This window comes from Lepisma saccharinum, chromosome 4 (assembly GCF_977018435.1).
Source record: "Lepisma saccharinum chromosome 4, izLepSacc3.1, whole genome shotgun sequence".
Lineage (NCBI taxonomy): Eukaryota > Metazoa > Arthropoda > Insecta > Zygentoma > Lepismatidae > Lepisma > Lepisma saccharinum.
Genome location: NC_139232.1, coordinates 117,138,662 through 117,154,031, shown reverse-complemented (window position 1 = coordinate 117,154,031; position 15,370 = coordinate 117,138,662). Strand labels below are relative to the sequence as shown.

Sequence of the window (15,370 nt, the reverse complement as noted above, 5' to 3'; positions counted from 1 at the left end):
TGACCTGAAAAACCGGGAAAAGTCAGGGGAATCAACTTATGAGTGGAAAAGTCGGGGATCTGTGAAAATACATCCAACAATGAGTGAAAATGTCATGTTGTTTTTGTAGTTGCCATTGCAAATGAGAATACTTTGTTATTTATATTCATTATTTTTTTGCAGTGTTGAGTAAACGTGGTTACCACACACACAGTGCGTTCTGGAATTTATTTTAAATTTGCCTGGAAAAGTCAGGAAATTTGCTTTGCCAATATGAGTGGAAATCCTATGTAGACCTTGTTGCAATTGATCCACATATCCTGGATTTTGATAATTGATAAAAGTTCCTACTGTCTGAAATAAAGACTGATATGGAGTTACCATATTTGAAAAGCCAAAAAAGGGGATACATAAACTGGGTGTGTGAAATCACTGATTGCAATAACAACTTGATTACGAGGTGACGCAGTGGAACCTTGATTTTACGTTTTTCAGGGGGCAAAGCTGAAAAAACTTAAAATGCAGAAAATTGTAAAATCAGGGTTCCACTATATTTGGATTTTATCAGTTCTAACATTGAATTTTCATTACATAATATGTTTGTGCTCAAATTATAAACTATCAAACACTAGAAATGAAATGAGTTCAAAACAGAAGATGCTCACTAAACATCAAACTTTGTGTTATCGCATACAAAAAATAATATTTGAAAATAGCATGACAGATAATTGACTATGGTCATTGATTTTTGACAATAACGACAAACACAGACGTTCAGACTAATTTTAAAAATACACTTACACAGAGATTTTAGGCTGCTAAAAGAGGATGTGACCACAGCAAAAACTGGACTTGTTGTAACCCAGCTCTTGTAATATTACAACATTCCGAGCATTGTTTTGGAACTTACTAATTCACAAGATAAAATTAAACCCATGTGTAAAGATTTCAACTTCAACATGTAAAAGGACTTTGACCACAAAATACACATTTTCATGAAAAAGAAACACAAAAACACAAACAACTTGAAATGCAGATTTACTATTGTGAGTCCCCTTTCAGTGCACATACGAGAAGATCCTGGAACAGAACCAGACCACACAGTTGGCCTGAAGCTGTTTGCCCTGGAGCTTCGACTGGACTACATGGGCACAGGTGTTCTAATGAGCAGGGTTAGTTCTCTGGACGTCACGTTGAGAGATGAGTGGAAAATCAACCGTGGAAGGAGGACTTCAGAAGTCTTTATACCCACAAGGAGGTAGGGAAATTATTACATATGGGTCTTAGTCAATAACCTCAATTATTGGTTGCCCAATAGAGAAGGTACTGCATGTCCCAAGGGCTTGAGATGCCTCACAGCAGCTTATCACTGATTGCTACAAGATGCAACAATTCAGAATATAAAATGGTGCATATGCAGAACATGGTAGCCATCAGGTCTGCTCTATTCTGCCATACTAAGCTTAAAAGAAAGCTTCAACTCCATTTCAGATAATTTCGAGAAAATGAGCTTTTTGTTTTGGGTTAGGATCAGGTAACAAGTACAGTCAGTTGTGGCATTGTCCCACACCATGTCTGATTTATCAGGTGACCAGACTAATTGTTTTTCATGTAGTTGTTAGGGATGTTTGCTTTCAATTAAATTTAAATCTCATCATGAAAGTATAAGTAAGACTCTACGATAAGTAACACATATATTTTCACATCCTTTGACTACCATATCAAAACTTTTTTCCTGATTGAATACTTTTTCCCATAGGCCAGCGATGATTTTCATGCATGGAGATCTGGGATGGGATCAACTTCAAATTATGATATCAAAGTCAACCACTGCAGACTTGCTGAAGATGTTTTACAAGCTGGAGGAGTTCTTCTCGCAGCAGTTCAAGAGCAGCAAACGGGTGTTTTCAAGTCTGCAGCCACGTGCACAGAGGACCAGCATGAGGAAGAAGCCACACCCAAAACGAAAAGCTGCAGAAGGTACGAGATAATTAAATAATATGATAGGATTGGAAAGTTGAAAGTTGTGTGGGATTAAGTAAGTCACAGCTTCAAGATTTCTTTCTGTGAGCAGTATGCTGTACTCTGCATGATGCTTATAGGTTCACAAAGATGTAAAAGCACTATAATGGAAAACAATGTATTTAACTAACTAAGTCTCTAGCCTTCTTAAACCTAAATGTTCCTTTCTATGTGTCTATCTAAATATTCCAATCTATAAATATTCCTATCCTAGGCAAGATCAATCCAATCTTTTCTATCCTTACCAATTTCCTTTAGGTTCATCTCAACGTTATCCCTCCATCTTCACCTTGGCCTTCCCTCAGGTCTCTTACCATCAGGTTTCCCAACAAGAATCCTGTAAACTCTTCTTTCCTCTCCCATATGTGCCACATGGCCTACCCACCTAAGTCTTCTTGATGTATTTGCATGTTGAAATTGACTTTATTACAAATAAAATACTATGAAATACTGGTAAGTCACATGAAAATTGATCAACTCAGATAGGTTGAATGATCAGCTCAGCTAGGTTGAATGTGGGTCCTTGTTAGAATTATATGTCCAATTACATTGAGAAGTTGCATTATACCTGCGATGGCTGTTATAGGGCAAAAGTATCTCCTCTGCTGACTTCCTGCAAAAATAGAGCAAAAACCAACCACATTGGTGGATAGGCGATCATCATTTCCAAAGGTCACCACACCCCTGTAGAAAGGATCAATGGCATGTTGTTGCTTTCACCCCTTACTGTGTGGTTGAAAATACAATACTTTGCAACATGGAACGTTCGTTTGTAGCTGTGTTTGTAGTGCTTCTAGCAGGTTTTCCACATCGAAGAACCATTTATCCCATAGACATAAATACATTTACTTGATTCCAGGAACATCGAGTACATTCGTGGATGCCAGGCACCACCGTCACTGGCAGAAGGTGCTGAACCACGTGGCAGGCTTGCAGCTCTCCACCCTGTCGTTCCCCCTCCCCATGACAGGCACGGTGCTTGGTGGCACAATGGAGCTCCACGGAATCAACATTTCTCTGGCGTGCTTCCATGGAATCAATTTCAAGTCCAAGTCTTGGGCCCTGTTTAGTTTGAAGGAGCCTTGCATATCTTTCGCCACAGAAGCTCAAGAGATCCCATCAAATGAAAGTAAGTGTAAAATTGATTCACAAGTATTGTCTTTCTTGGCTTCATTTTTAATAATAAATTTAAAGAGTTGTGTACTGTTCCATCATCACTCATCATGAGTATAGTTTTGTAAGCTGCTGTTCAAAGTTTCCAAAGCAATAGCAAGAAAGGTAGTAATATAAGAGCAATATGAGATCCATCAGTATCAACCAGTTAAAAAAAAAAAAAATAAACTAATAAGAAAAAAGGAAATAGCAACACAAGTGACATCTGTTAATCCTGCCTGTAATTAAGTACACCAAGTGTGGTATACCTTTGAACATATTTCACATTTTATAGATTGTTCATCAATAAACTTTGCTGGAAAAGAAAAACAGCCTTTTGTGAATGATGGCAAGGAATCTTCAAAATTAATAGTTGACATTTTTTGCAAGATTTAATATTTATTAAGAAACAATGTAATAATGTTTGATATAAAAATAAATCAATAAATCTGCATAATTGCACGTTATTGGCATCATAGTTGTTGATAATTATTTAATGAATTTCAAAATAAAATTCGCTTAGATTTTTCTCTTAATAATTTTTTATTGAGGTTATTACGATAAGTAAAATAAGTACGGGACAGTGAGAATAAATCAAGAGAAGACAACGTGGTCAACCAATTCTGTTAATCTTTCTCACTAATCATTTTGATAAATGCCCTCGGCTAAATCTCAAGTCGTGACTGGCACATCATTTTACATATATACCTGTCTGGTGTGTAATATTAACCAATCAGAATTCAAATTAATATGTTAACACAGTTGGCCACGTGGCTTAGTTGGTAACACGTCTGACTACCATGCTAAAGGTCCCGGGTTCGATCCCTGGCCAGTTCAAATCCGGGAACTTTTGTAACGTTGGAAGCAGCCCGGCGCCTCCTAAGCCCCCTCCTTGGATACGTGCCTGCTTCCATCCTTCAATTTTCAAAAATCCACATTCATTAAATCACATCCAAAGTGTAGAAGATATTGGTACCACTTTATGTCTTACTCATCAAACCATCCATTTGAGGTATGGGTTCATATGCTTGCTTGATAATGCAGATGAAAGCAGATAACTTGGGTTATATCACAAGTTCCAAATCTTTTTTAAAGATTATGCCATTATCGAAGTACTTTCAAGATTCAGTTATGTGAAAAAATGTCTATATAGTTTAAACAGACTATTTAAAGATTAACTTGCAAAGTATAATCTTTTCAAAATATCAATGATCGTACAAATAATGAGATCTTTTCCATGACCAAAATTGTTATTACTATTGGACAAATGTGGAACTCTGAACTTAGCCTAACCATTTCAAATCTTAATATGACAATATATTAATTTTATTGTCATAAGGTTAATGTATCATTTTGCATAAATGTATGCCATCTTATGTCAGATTACCATTACTTATTAACATTATTTTCATAAATATATCAGAACATCTCTAACTTTTTATTGAATAGAAAATAATTTTTTATTGAATAGAAAATGCTGTCATATCACTTCAAATACTTGTTTTCCAAAAATGTACATTTTTACAGTTAACTGTGTGCATACGTTCACTCTATTCTATTTTATTCTCTAGAATTGTCTCTCTGTAAATTGATTTTTTTAAATTTTGAAAGAATATAAAACTAGAAATGTGCATAAAGATATAATTTGTGTACTCTGGTGCAGTAAGGTGAATTTCTAAATAAATATACCATTTTGTATTGCAAAATTTATTCCAGTTAACTTGTAGCATGCATAAATGAAGGAATGAAGGATTCAAGTTCATCGTCTAATGTTTGTTATTTAATATTGCATCAGTATTGGTAAACTTTATGGGAATACTTTATTGGTATGTACTAAAATTTCTTGCTGACCATTTTTGTAAAAGAGAAATATGTTTGCAAGATACTTACACCACAAATTTCTATGTAAGAGGCGTGATGATATAGATGCTTCAGAGAGCCTATAAAATTTGGTTTGTGCATTTCTTCATGCACAAGAATTTCATGAAATATGGTCGTAGTATCTGCTACTTGCTTGTAAATTTCACTGTGTTGAATAGTGACTGAAACCTCATTTCCTTACCAGACGACCTGCAGGATGTCCACGTCGTCCAGACATTAACATTCAGCTTGGGAATGATGGCAGAGCAGCCACACGCGCAGCACCACAGCATGGCTACAGTTTGCAGATTGAGTCGCAACGTGTTGTTTCCTCCGCAGTTCCGCACATTGCAAGAATGGTTTCATTATGCTTTTGCTAATAGTGACATTGATGGTGAGTAGTGGTGTGTTTACACCATTTTTTTCCCTAGTGTTGCTATTGATTTTTGAGAGGCATGTACCATGTGCTGAACAGAACATCTTAATTCATTACACCTTAAAATGCACTACGCTAAAATTACAGGGACCATTACTCACTGATGGCGTTTAGAGCATACAAGAAAAGCAATATATTGATCAAACAAAGTGTTCTAAAAGAGGAAACAAATCTGAACACATCAGGTACATTATAAAAGTTTGGGTTTCGCTAGATTTTGTTTGTAAAAATCTAAACATGAAACCAATCCAGAAAATATTAAATAATCAGTAGTATCAAAAGTAAAAAGAAAGCAGTGTGTTAATGAAGATATCCACTTATTTTACGTAAATTATTTCAGAAATGCAGTATTTCTTGGGTGCCAATTAATGCCAAGGAACTATTCATCTTAAATACTGTATTGAGTATTTTTTAAGCCTGTGACCTGGCTACACTCAAGGGTGGATTAAAAGAACGGGCAGAGGGGACATCGTGGTTAACTTCTACCGAGAGTAATTTTTTTTATGTTCCTTGTGTATTGGTAAATAATTATCACATTTGAAATTACAGGGGACAGGGGAGGGGACAACCTATCTTCCCAAAGACCTGGAGTGCTGCGCAAGTAGCAACTTTTTTTTTTACAAAGTGATAAATAGTACATACATTTGGAATAAAATAAGTAAAGCATCGAGGCATTTTACGACACACTTCTAAAGCAGTGAGAACCCAGTCAGGGTGAGAGGGATCATGCATATGTTTCTAACAAAATCCTTTTAATATTTTAACTGTAGATGGAGCTGAATAATTGACTGACAAAGCTGTTGTACAGATCTTGTCTGACTTCGTTCCACAGGCTTGTAATTTTATTCAAAACCGTTCCAATATTTTATCATGCATATATGTACTTCTGCCTTTGCAAGAATGTATTATTCTTTTCAGCCGTTGATAGATTCCCAAGCTTGGAACGTGAGAAAACCGATGGCTCAGAGAGACGCAGCTCAAAGCTGCAAGATCCCAACCACACGAGGGAAGTGATTTTTGCCCTGCCATCGCTTCAGCTCCACTTGAAGACAGAACACCTGCAGACAGCAAAAACTCCTGATGTTACAGGTAGGCCACGTTGTCTCTTCACCTCTGAAAAGGCTTCCTTCAACGCATCTTCACTCCTCTTGTTGCGTTCTATAGTCTATTCAGCAAGTGTAGTCTTCTGCATTTCACATGATATAAACTTATGGTACATTCACAGAGATAAACTCAATTCCACAGTGGAACAGTGGTTTTGATAGAGCCTAGCAGCTTGTCATTAGGTGATGCTAATTAATATCAACTGGTATAAGCATGTATTTGGATGGGTTTATCGCCAAATTGCTATTAGTTTTATCAGTCTGATGTTTCTGTATATGACCTGTAACTTGGTGCAATTTTTTTCTTTTTCATAAATATAAAAGGATAATTTATGTACTCTTTTTTTATTTATTATTATTATTATTATTATTAGGGTGACTATTAATATATAGTTAAATTTTCTGTGACAAAAAAACTATTCCAGTTACTGATTAAAATTAAGGAGCTGAATAAACCATTTAAGTTCTTCATAGAACATGTGGAACTTTATAACATATTGATAGGTATTGGTTATTAAAATAACCAACATGAAATTTAGGATTTATTTACCAATGCAACATCGTCTGAGGTTTGAATTATCCTGTGAGTTATTCAAATTATGGGAAATTGATTAATTCTACTGTAAATATTTGAGAAGCAAAAATGGACTCCTTTATACAGGAATAAACTTAATACTCTGATAAATATATAAATGTGCTATTAAAAGTAAAATGTTAATTTTGTGTAATAAGTGTAGTTTTAAAATCAATGTAGGGTTTTATTCACAATTTTAACACCAATATTCAATTTTATATACCACTTTTGGTCCCAAAATATGCCCAGTTTTTGTACCAATGTCTTGATCTTTTATTTACCATAAATAGGTGGCTCTTGTTATTGATAACAGTCATTGTCTTAGCACTACTTTTTAGTGTGTGCAAAATGTCATATCAGTCCATGTATCCTAAAAACTAAACTGGTACTTTATACACTAGTAGCATACATTTTAATCAACTTTACTAGTTACCGTATGAGATTCCAGGGGCGTGCGATGACCTTTCGTAATAGGCAAGCGATGGGTTCGGTTAATTATAAGAATTTCTACGCCTAGACACATCCCTACTTACAATAATGTGCATAATGGTGAAGTATCGGGCTTGAGTGTGTGAAGTGCATACATACCGTAAAATCAAATCTTCGCTGCATGGTTTATAAAGAAGAAAAACAGCATCTCGATATAAACTTGTAAATTTCAACCATGAAGAAAATAATTATTTACTTGATATTTGAGGACAACTGTAAATTAAGTTCCATTCTTTTTTAATCCTGAAAATCATAAACATCCTATTAGCATAAAGTTTTGATCTTAAATAAACGGACGGGTTTCGGTTTCTTACTTGGCTAGAATTATGAATCATGACTTGTCTTCAGTTGGATGCAAGCGCAGATGTGATTCTGGGAACGATCATGTATTTGCACTGCATTATAAAAATTGCTCAAGTCACTGTAGCTTGTATAGTTCCATGTTCCTAAATTTGTATTTAACAAAACACATGGCCAACAAAATAATTTATAATGATGATTGCTGCCACATAACCAAATAATATTGTTGTACTGAGATATTTTAACTGCCTAATGAAAACTTTCCCATCTTTCTTAGTTGTTTGGTTATGCACAGTTCAGGACACGGTCGCTCATGATTCACAATCACAAGCACCAACTTTTCACCAAATGTTCTCGAACTGAATGGTTTTGAAAAATTTGTTTTAAAAAACAACGCAAGCGGCGCTTGCCCCGCTTTTCCTTACCGCACGCTTCTGTGAGATTCAGATTAGAACTTTAATCAATAAGTATGTGGCTGCTTATCAGGGATACACTGTAAATTGGTAATTTACTTTTACTTTTGTGTCTTACATGGAATAAAACTGTGGTTTGATTCAATTTGCAGGTCAGAAACCTGTGGTGGAGTGCAGTTTTATCACAGAATTTGAAGACCACATCTTTGTGACAGTGGATGCCGATGCCTTTTTCTTCCTTCATGATCTGATCTCCTCCTATGTGAAAGAGAAGGAAAAAGTGGTAAGTTGGTAGGAGAAACCAAATAGTTTCAGGATGTCAGTGCGTTGGAAGGAGGCGGAGGTGTTGTCGAAAGTGTGTGAATTGAAAGTTGAAAAATATTTATTAAAAAGGAATGTTTTTTTTTATAATGGGCTGTAAATTATAAATGCATGTGACTTATATTTTAGTTATTTTTCTTTAGGCTGATCCTGTAATATTTTCCTAATCAATGCTTCAATGTTATACTCTAAATAGTTGTAAATATTAGAAACTAAATATTGCAACTCCTAATGTCAGTAATAATTATATTTCAGCACTTCTTGTGGTGGTTTGTGAGATCAAATTCTGATATTTAACATTCAACATCATCATCGATGCAGGTTATCTAACAGTGCTTCTTAATGTTTCGAGGAATGAAAAATACAGTAGTTTAATACATATACTGAAGCAAATTAGTAACTTTCTCAATATAATAGACTGTTCCAATATCTGTTTAATATAGTTCTCTTGGTTGCAGGGAGTTGGCACTAGTTGCCCCATGTCGAATAGTAGCCACAAGCAACTTCATGCTACAAAATGCCTAATTTTGAGTTGAAGCCAAATATTTACGTGGTCAAATACCAAAACCCAACATTCAATCCATGGTGGAACCTCAATAAGTTAAAACATTGAAATATTTGAGACAATATCATTTTTTTACTGGAAGCCATTCTTATTACCAAATTTGGTCACGAAATAGTTCTGGAACATTCAGACTCTGGAAATATCTTGCTTGTGTCGTTTTTTTTTTTATTATTATTATTTATTTATTTATTCGAACCAGTACTTTTTGATATCGGGTCATTCAATGTCAAATCAACCAAGGTCTGAATCTTGACATCTCAGAAATTGATAATTTTTGGTGCAGAGGTAGTACCAGTAAAGTTGACAAGTTAACAAAAACTGCAAAATTTCAAATTTTTTCGGCCCTTAGTTTTTGAGTTATTGACTTTCAAAGAAGCAAGAATCCCAAAATTTGACGACATTTTGAAATCTTTAAACATCTGTAGATCAAAAATTATATGACGTAAAGAGCTCAAATTGGTGTCATTCTCCTCTGCTTTTACTGAGCTTTTATTTGAATTACAAGATGGCTGTTGTTTTTCAATTTTGTAATTTTTAAGAAACTCGAAAAAGTTTTTTTTAAAAAATCTCAAAATCACCATTTTTAATTTTTTTAATACAAATATATGGTTTGAAGACATCAATTAATTATTTGTGTGCGAAATTTGCTAAATTTGTTGACTTTCGTGTTAAAACCATAACTTAAGTTGAGTGGTTGATGTTGAAGTCTTTGTACTAGTCTATTTTATAATTTTTGGGCTCGAAAGAATATATGAAAATTAGTAATATTTATCACTTTTAATAACAATGCATTGGTATATATTTTATAAAAAATAACATGGTATTCAACAATCTTAATATATAAAAGTATGAGGAGCTATCAGACCGAAGTAACATGCAACAGGTGACACATTTTGCTTGTCCCTTTCATGTTGCTCAGACTGGGTCTTTTTTCAGTAAAGTGCATCATGTCGCTTCGGTTTGTTGTTTGTGCATGCAGAGGCGAATGCTTCTTTATTAGACTGAAGGGACACGTGTTGTTTGTCACTTTGGTGCGAATCCTTGCTGTCGCTTGTCACCTGTCACTTGTTGTTTTGGTCTGAGATCCCCTTTACAGGTATTTGAAGAATAAAGTATTTATATCATGACTCTTAACACAACATAATTATTGATGAGAGAAAAAAATATGTGAAGTATTCCAGTCAGTTTTACGAGTCATAACAGAAAAGGAACAAGTCTCAAGAGGAAATCTAGCTGTGTCTCTTGATTGTTTACAGTGGTATGTGGTGACCTTGGAACTTGGGTAGCAACTGATAGTAGGTAATCTTTAATGCATTGTCCATTTTCCCCCTTCTTTTCTGCATACATGCAAACACACACACACAAATGAATAGATTGTATTATTTAAATAAGATTAGTGACATGAATATTGTAATTTGTTACAACCTTTCAATGTTTACAGCAGCGGGTGAATTAAATGTAGTGAGGTAGAAACAGAAATCGTCTGATTTACTTTGGTGGCAGTCTCTACCTAAATCCCTTCAGATTGATGAAAAGGCTGCTGAGAAGCTCCTTTCAGTCTGCCAGCTTATCGTAGAGGAGGGTGAAAAAAGATTGTCGCTTATGAAATGTGCCTTCGACAAGACAATAAATTCTCCGATTCGAGATGTGAGAGCAATTGATCTATCACTGCTAGACTTGGTATACCTAAGTGAAGATCTGTGTTTTGTACTCTCAAAGTGATGCTTTTAATGTGACTTTTTGAGATTTTGAAACAAACGTTTCTTGAGTTTCTTAAAAATTACAAAATTCAAATACCACAGTTATGTTGCATTTCAAATTAAAGCTAATTAAAAGCAGAAGAGAACGACCCCAATTTGAGCTCTCTACATCAAATAGTTTTTGATCTACAGCTGTTTAAAGATTTCAAAATGTTGTCAAATTTTGGGATTTTTGCTTTTTTGAAAGTCAATAACTCAAAAACTAAGAGCCCAAAAAATCTAAAATTTGGCAGTTTTTGTCCTCTTGATAGGTACAATGTATAAACAAAAAAACTAAATAATCTGAATCCTAAAGGTTCAAAAATATTTTTTATCGGTTGATTTGACATGGAATGCATTAAAGATTACCCACTATCAATTTATTGACCCCATTATCAATGATTGTTTTGGCACATACACTTTAATGGTCTCTCCATTCTTCAGAACTCTTTTAGTGTTGATCGTAAATGGGAAAAATCCAAGTGTTCATTAAGTACAATAGAAAACACACAAACAGCATGATAAGAAACACTTTAGGAAGAACTCCTAAAGTGTTTTTTTATTGTGCTGTTTTTATTGTTTTTAACAAATATGTTGCCAGCACATGATGTAAGAAGTTTTTTACTCTCATATCTTCAGTACAATTTATTGCATGTGTTGCAGATCACAGCTTCCCAGTTTGGGATGCGAGCGCAAAGTCCAGATCCAGAGAGACGGAGGGCAGATGCTTCCAGTACGCCATCTACGTCTTCAGCAGCCGGTGCAGCAGCTTCTGAAGAAGAACGCAAGCGCAAAGCATTTGATCCTGCGGAGTTGTTTCTCAAAGACTGGAGGATGTACATGTGCAAAACGTGGCATTTGGAGCCCACAGTCAGGTGCGGAAATGACACATCAAAAGCAATTTTAAAAAATCAAAACTCAAATTCTTCACAATCGCCCATGTTACCATTTCCTTCATAATAATATAATAAAAATAGTGTACCTGCAGTCGGGGATGGTGCCAGGCACTGGAGTATGCAGGACTTTGGGGGGGGGGGGGGGGGGGGGGAAGGCTGGAATTGTAAAGGTTGATAGTACATAGCTGCTTTATAGGAGGCCAGCATACACAATAAGATATTTCATATAATTAGAACTTTCCATTCTAAAAAAAAATGACAATCAGGGGTCGTTTTAAGGTAGGTTTGCATTGACCACTGTTTTCTTCACAGAGTTCTTCATGGTTTTATTTGAAAATGTTGATTTTCTCAATATTTCAGAGTGGGCTGTAGCCTTATTACCCCCCCCCCCTCACCCCTGTGTATGCCAGGGTGGGTGAACCCAACTAAAATTTGCTCTGCCCACCCAAAGAAATTCAAGAAATAAATATTAAAGCTTTATACAAATACAAAAGATAAAATAAGTAAGTATATTAAGGTCTTCAAGTATATTTTCTTGTAAATATTGTGAAATTTCTTTTCATTGCAAATTATTATTATTTCTTAATAAATTTTGTAGTCTGTTCATAAGTTTTGTGGGTAAGGTTATGAAAACCGTACCATATAACCCTTAACTTTGTTCTTGGAACTGGAAGGGCTATTGAAGCACTTAGAAAATAAGTTTTTAGTTTGATGTCATGTTAATCTGTGGTTTGCAATTAATGTGGCTCATGTGCATACTTAATGGGTAAAGTGAAAAAGTGACATTTTAGAGGCATACAATCTTTGTTGGTATCATGGGCCCAAGCATTGACCGGACATTTTTTTGTTCATACGCTTTTAAGTTTTCAGTGATGTTTATTCTGTACTGTGGGCCACTTTTTGCTCTACGAATTAAACTATTTCATATCGATATCGTATTAAAAATTGCATCGTGCACATGTTGAATTTTTTCAGGTTGTTGTCGTGGGCTGGCAAGAGCATCGAACCATACGGAGTGGATTACATCCTTCAGAAGCTTGGCTTTTCTCATGCACGAACGACCATCCCCAAGTGGATGCAGAGGGGCTTCATGGACCCCCTGGACAAGGTTCTTTCGATCCTCATGATACGCATGATCAGGATAGTGAAGGAGGAGCCAGACGAGGAGAAAAGAAAGACTGAGACCAGGTAAAGAGTGGTCTTTCTCCCTAAGCTCTCTCCTCGGAGGTTTTTCTCTTAATGCTTGGCATCAGAGGCAAGACTGAGATGATTTTTGTAAGTATGTGATTTAGTCTTACTGTATGTGTCTACCTCCAAAGCAAATTGTACATTTACATGTGTTATTTATTATATCTTGTCCAAGAAGCATTGTACTTGTATTAGAAAATTTGTTTGTACAGAAAAAAGTGTACAAGTAGATACAAAATTTCTCATTTTGTGAACGGTTCTGTATGTAAATAGTTAATGAGCTTGGCTTTGTAGGTTAGCTGCATAAAGTTTCTGATTGCCCTACTTAGAACATAATCATTCCTGGATAATGGAGGAGCTTTTTATTGAGCGAACATCAAGGAAAAGGAATAACCTGAATAGAGTAAATAACCATGTTCTGTGATAAAGCATAAGAATATTGAAGTCTTGTGTAAAAAGTTTTTCTGATACAGTGAAGCAAATTATTACTTAACTGCAATTGGTTTTAGTAACAGCAGTTCGATAAGGAGAATTGAAAAAAACCTTTGACGTAGGAACAGTATCAAATGTTTCTGAATCACAAATTTGCACAAGTTTTTGTTAGATACCAGTATTATTATTGTTGTTAATATAAAGTGAGTGTTGCATATTCATAGCTCATTAGACTAGTGCCAAACTTGACCATGTTTCAATGTGAAGTAATAATATTTGAATGAGGCAAAATTCTAATGCTTTAGATGTTAATCTAAACCAGAAATGTATTGCTGTTGCTAAACACTTTAATTATACACTCCAAATATGTAATTTAATTTCAAAATTTGTAATTAGCACGTTCGTTGAGGTCCGCCCTTTACTCAGAATAAAGAAAGTAATTTTTAAATTCTCGCAATGGAACAATAGATAGAAAATCAAATTTACTAGGTACCTAGTTGTTAAAGTATGTATAATACATGATATATTGTTCTAATAATGTATTATTATTATCATGCTACATAATATAAAATTATATTTGGCATGAATGGTTAATGCAAAACAGGGACATTAATAAAAAAAGAAAAAAAAGTGACTTTAGTGAGATTGAATGTCAAATTCTCAATGCTGGGAAAAATGAGACATTGATGGAATGGTGAAAGTTTTACTAGGTACTCTGTGAATTGAGAAGTTGTTTCATTAAATATATTATCTTTTGGTTATCATTATCATATGTGGATCAAATATGATGTAGGTGGTTGTTTTTTCTTTTTAATTGTTTTTTTTTTTTGTGAAATATGAACCTATCCTTCAGTAGGTACTCAAGGATTTCATTCTCCAATTATTTCAGTATAATTACTTTATTTTGTGGCAATATATTTATTTACATGTAGAATGATAAATATTTGTGCATTTATGTCAATTTAATTTATATTTTTCCAATGAATTTATCTTCAAGAATTGGTGGAGCAGCTATTTCAACAGTATTAATTTATATGTTGAAATTATGCACTACATATACTCAAGGCAAAAATTCAATCTTAATGTATGTATTAACTAATTTTATTAATTTGAAAAATTACTCTAGTCAACATGATTATGTGATATTTATTGTTTTATTTAGTGCAGAATTGTTAACATGAAATACACATTATATAAAAATTCAAAAGTAGTTAGTTTTGTTCATATTGTCTCTTTGTTATATTTAATGTGTTTTGTTGTTGTTACAGGTGCTTAGATTAACTTAAATTTTGAAATGTATATTTTATGTGGTAGCACATTAAAGCAAAATAATACAAAACACTGTTATTGAATTGATATTGTGCAATTGACTAAGGATCGTTAGAATTAAATTTATATGTAATTAAAATTCATTTTTTGGCATCAGTAAATATGTTGAATTCAATATATGAACATGTGATTTTATTTCAACCATTTCATCGTTGTTGTCCACAACATTACTTCTAGTACATACATGCATATTCACAGTTTGTTATATATATATCCAGCTGGATTCTAAAGTTCATACTTTCTTGTTCTGTATATTTCTTCATTGCCTGGTGCCTACGTGCAATTTTTTAAACACTCTGTTATTAAGGAAAATATATGGCCCAACGAGACAATCTAATAATATATGGCGAATAAAAACAAACGAAGAGCTTGAAATATTAATAAAGAGTAAGAATATAAGAAGATTTATCAAAACACAAAGATTGAGCTGGTTGGGTCATATTGAAAGAATGCCCGAAGAAAGAATTGTGAAACAAATTTACAATTGGAGACCTATTGCTACAAGATCACAAGGAAGGCCCAAAACCAGATGGATAGACAATGTCAGAAATGACATAAGAAAACTGAAGATA

General features: G+C 34.3%; 1 protein-coding gene across 12 annotated transcripts in view; it reads left to right on the top strand.

Moving 5' to 3' along the window:
- tweek (transmembrane protein KIAA1109 homolog tweek) overlaps window positions 1-14,913 on the top strand; it is a 211,042-nt gene extending 196,129 nt beyond the window's left edge. For all 12 annotated transcript variants that reach the window (XM_083121295.1, XM_083121294.1, XM_083121287.1 and 9 more), the window contains 8 exons: window positions 1,042-1,237; window positions 1,739-1,959; window positions 2,861-3,130; window positions 5,219-5,407; window positions 6,368-6,538; window positions 8,481-8,611; window positions 11,617-11,828; window positions 12,825-14,913. In XM_083121295.1, the coding sequence (XP_082977421.1) occupies window positions 1,042-1,237; window positions 1,739-1,959; window positions 2,861-3,130; window positions 5,219-5,407; window positions 6,368-6,538; window positions 8,481-8,611; window positions 11,617-11,828; window positions 12,825-13,041 (1,607 nt within the window). In that variant the 3' untranslated portion in view covers window positions 13,042-14,913. The remainder of the gene's footprint in view (window positions 1-1,041; window positions 1,238-1,738; window positions 1,960-2,860; window positions 3,131-5,218; window positions 5,408-6,367; window positions 6,539-8,480; window positions 8,612-11,616; window positions 11,829-12,824) is intronic.
- Window positions 14,914-15,370: the final 457 nt, after the last annotated feature.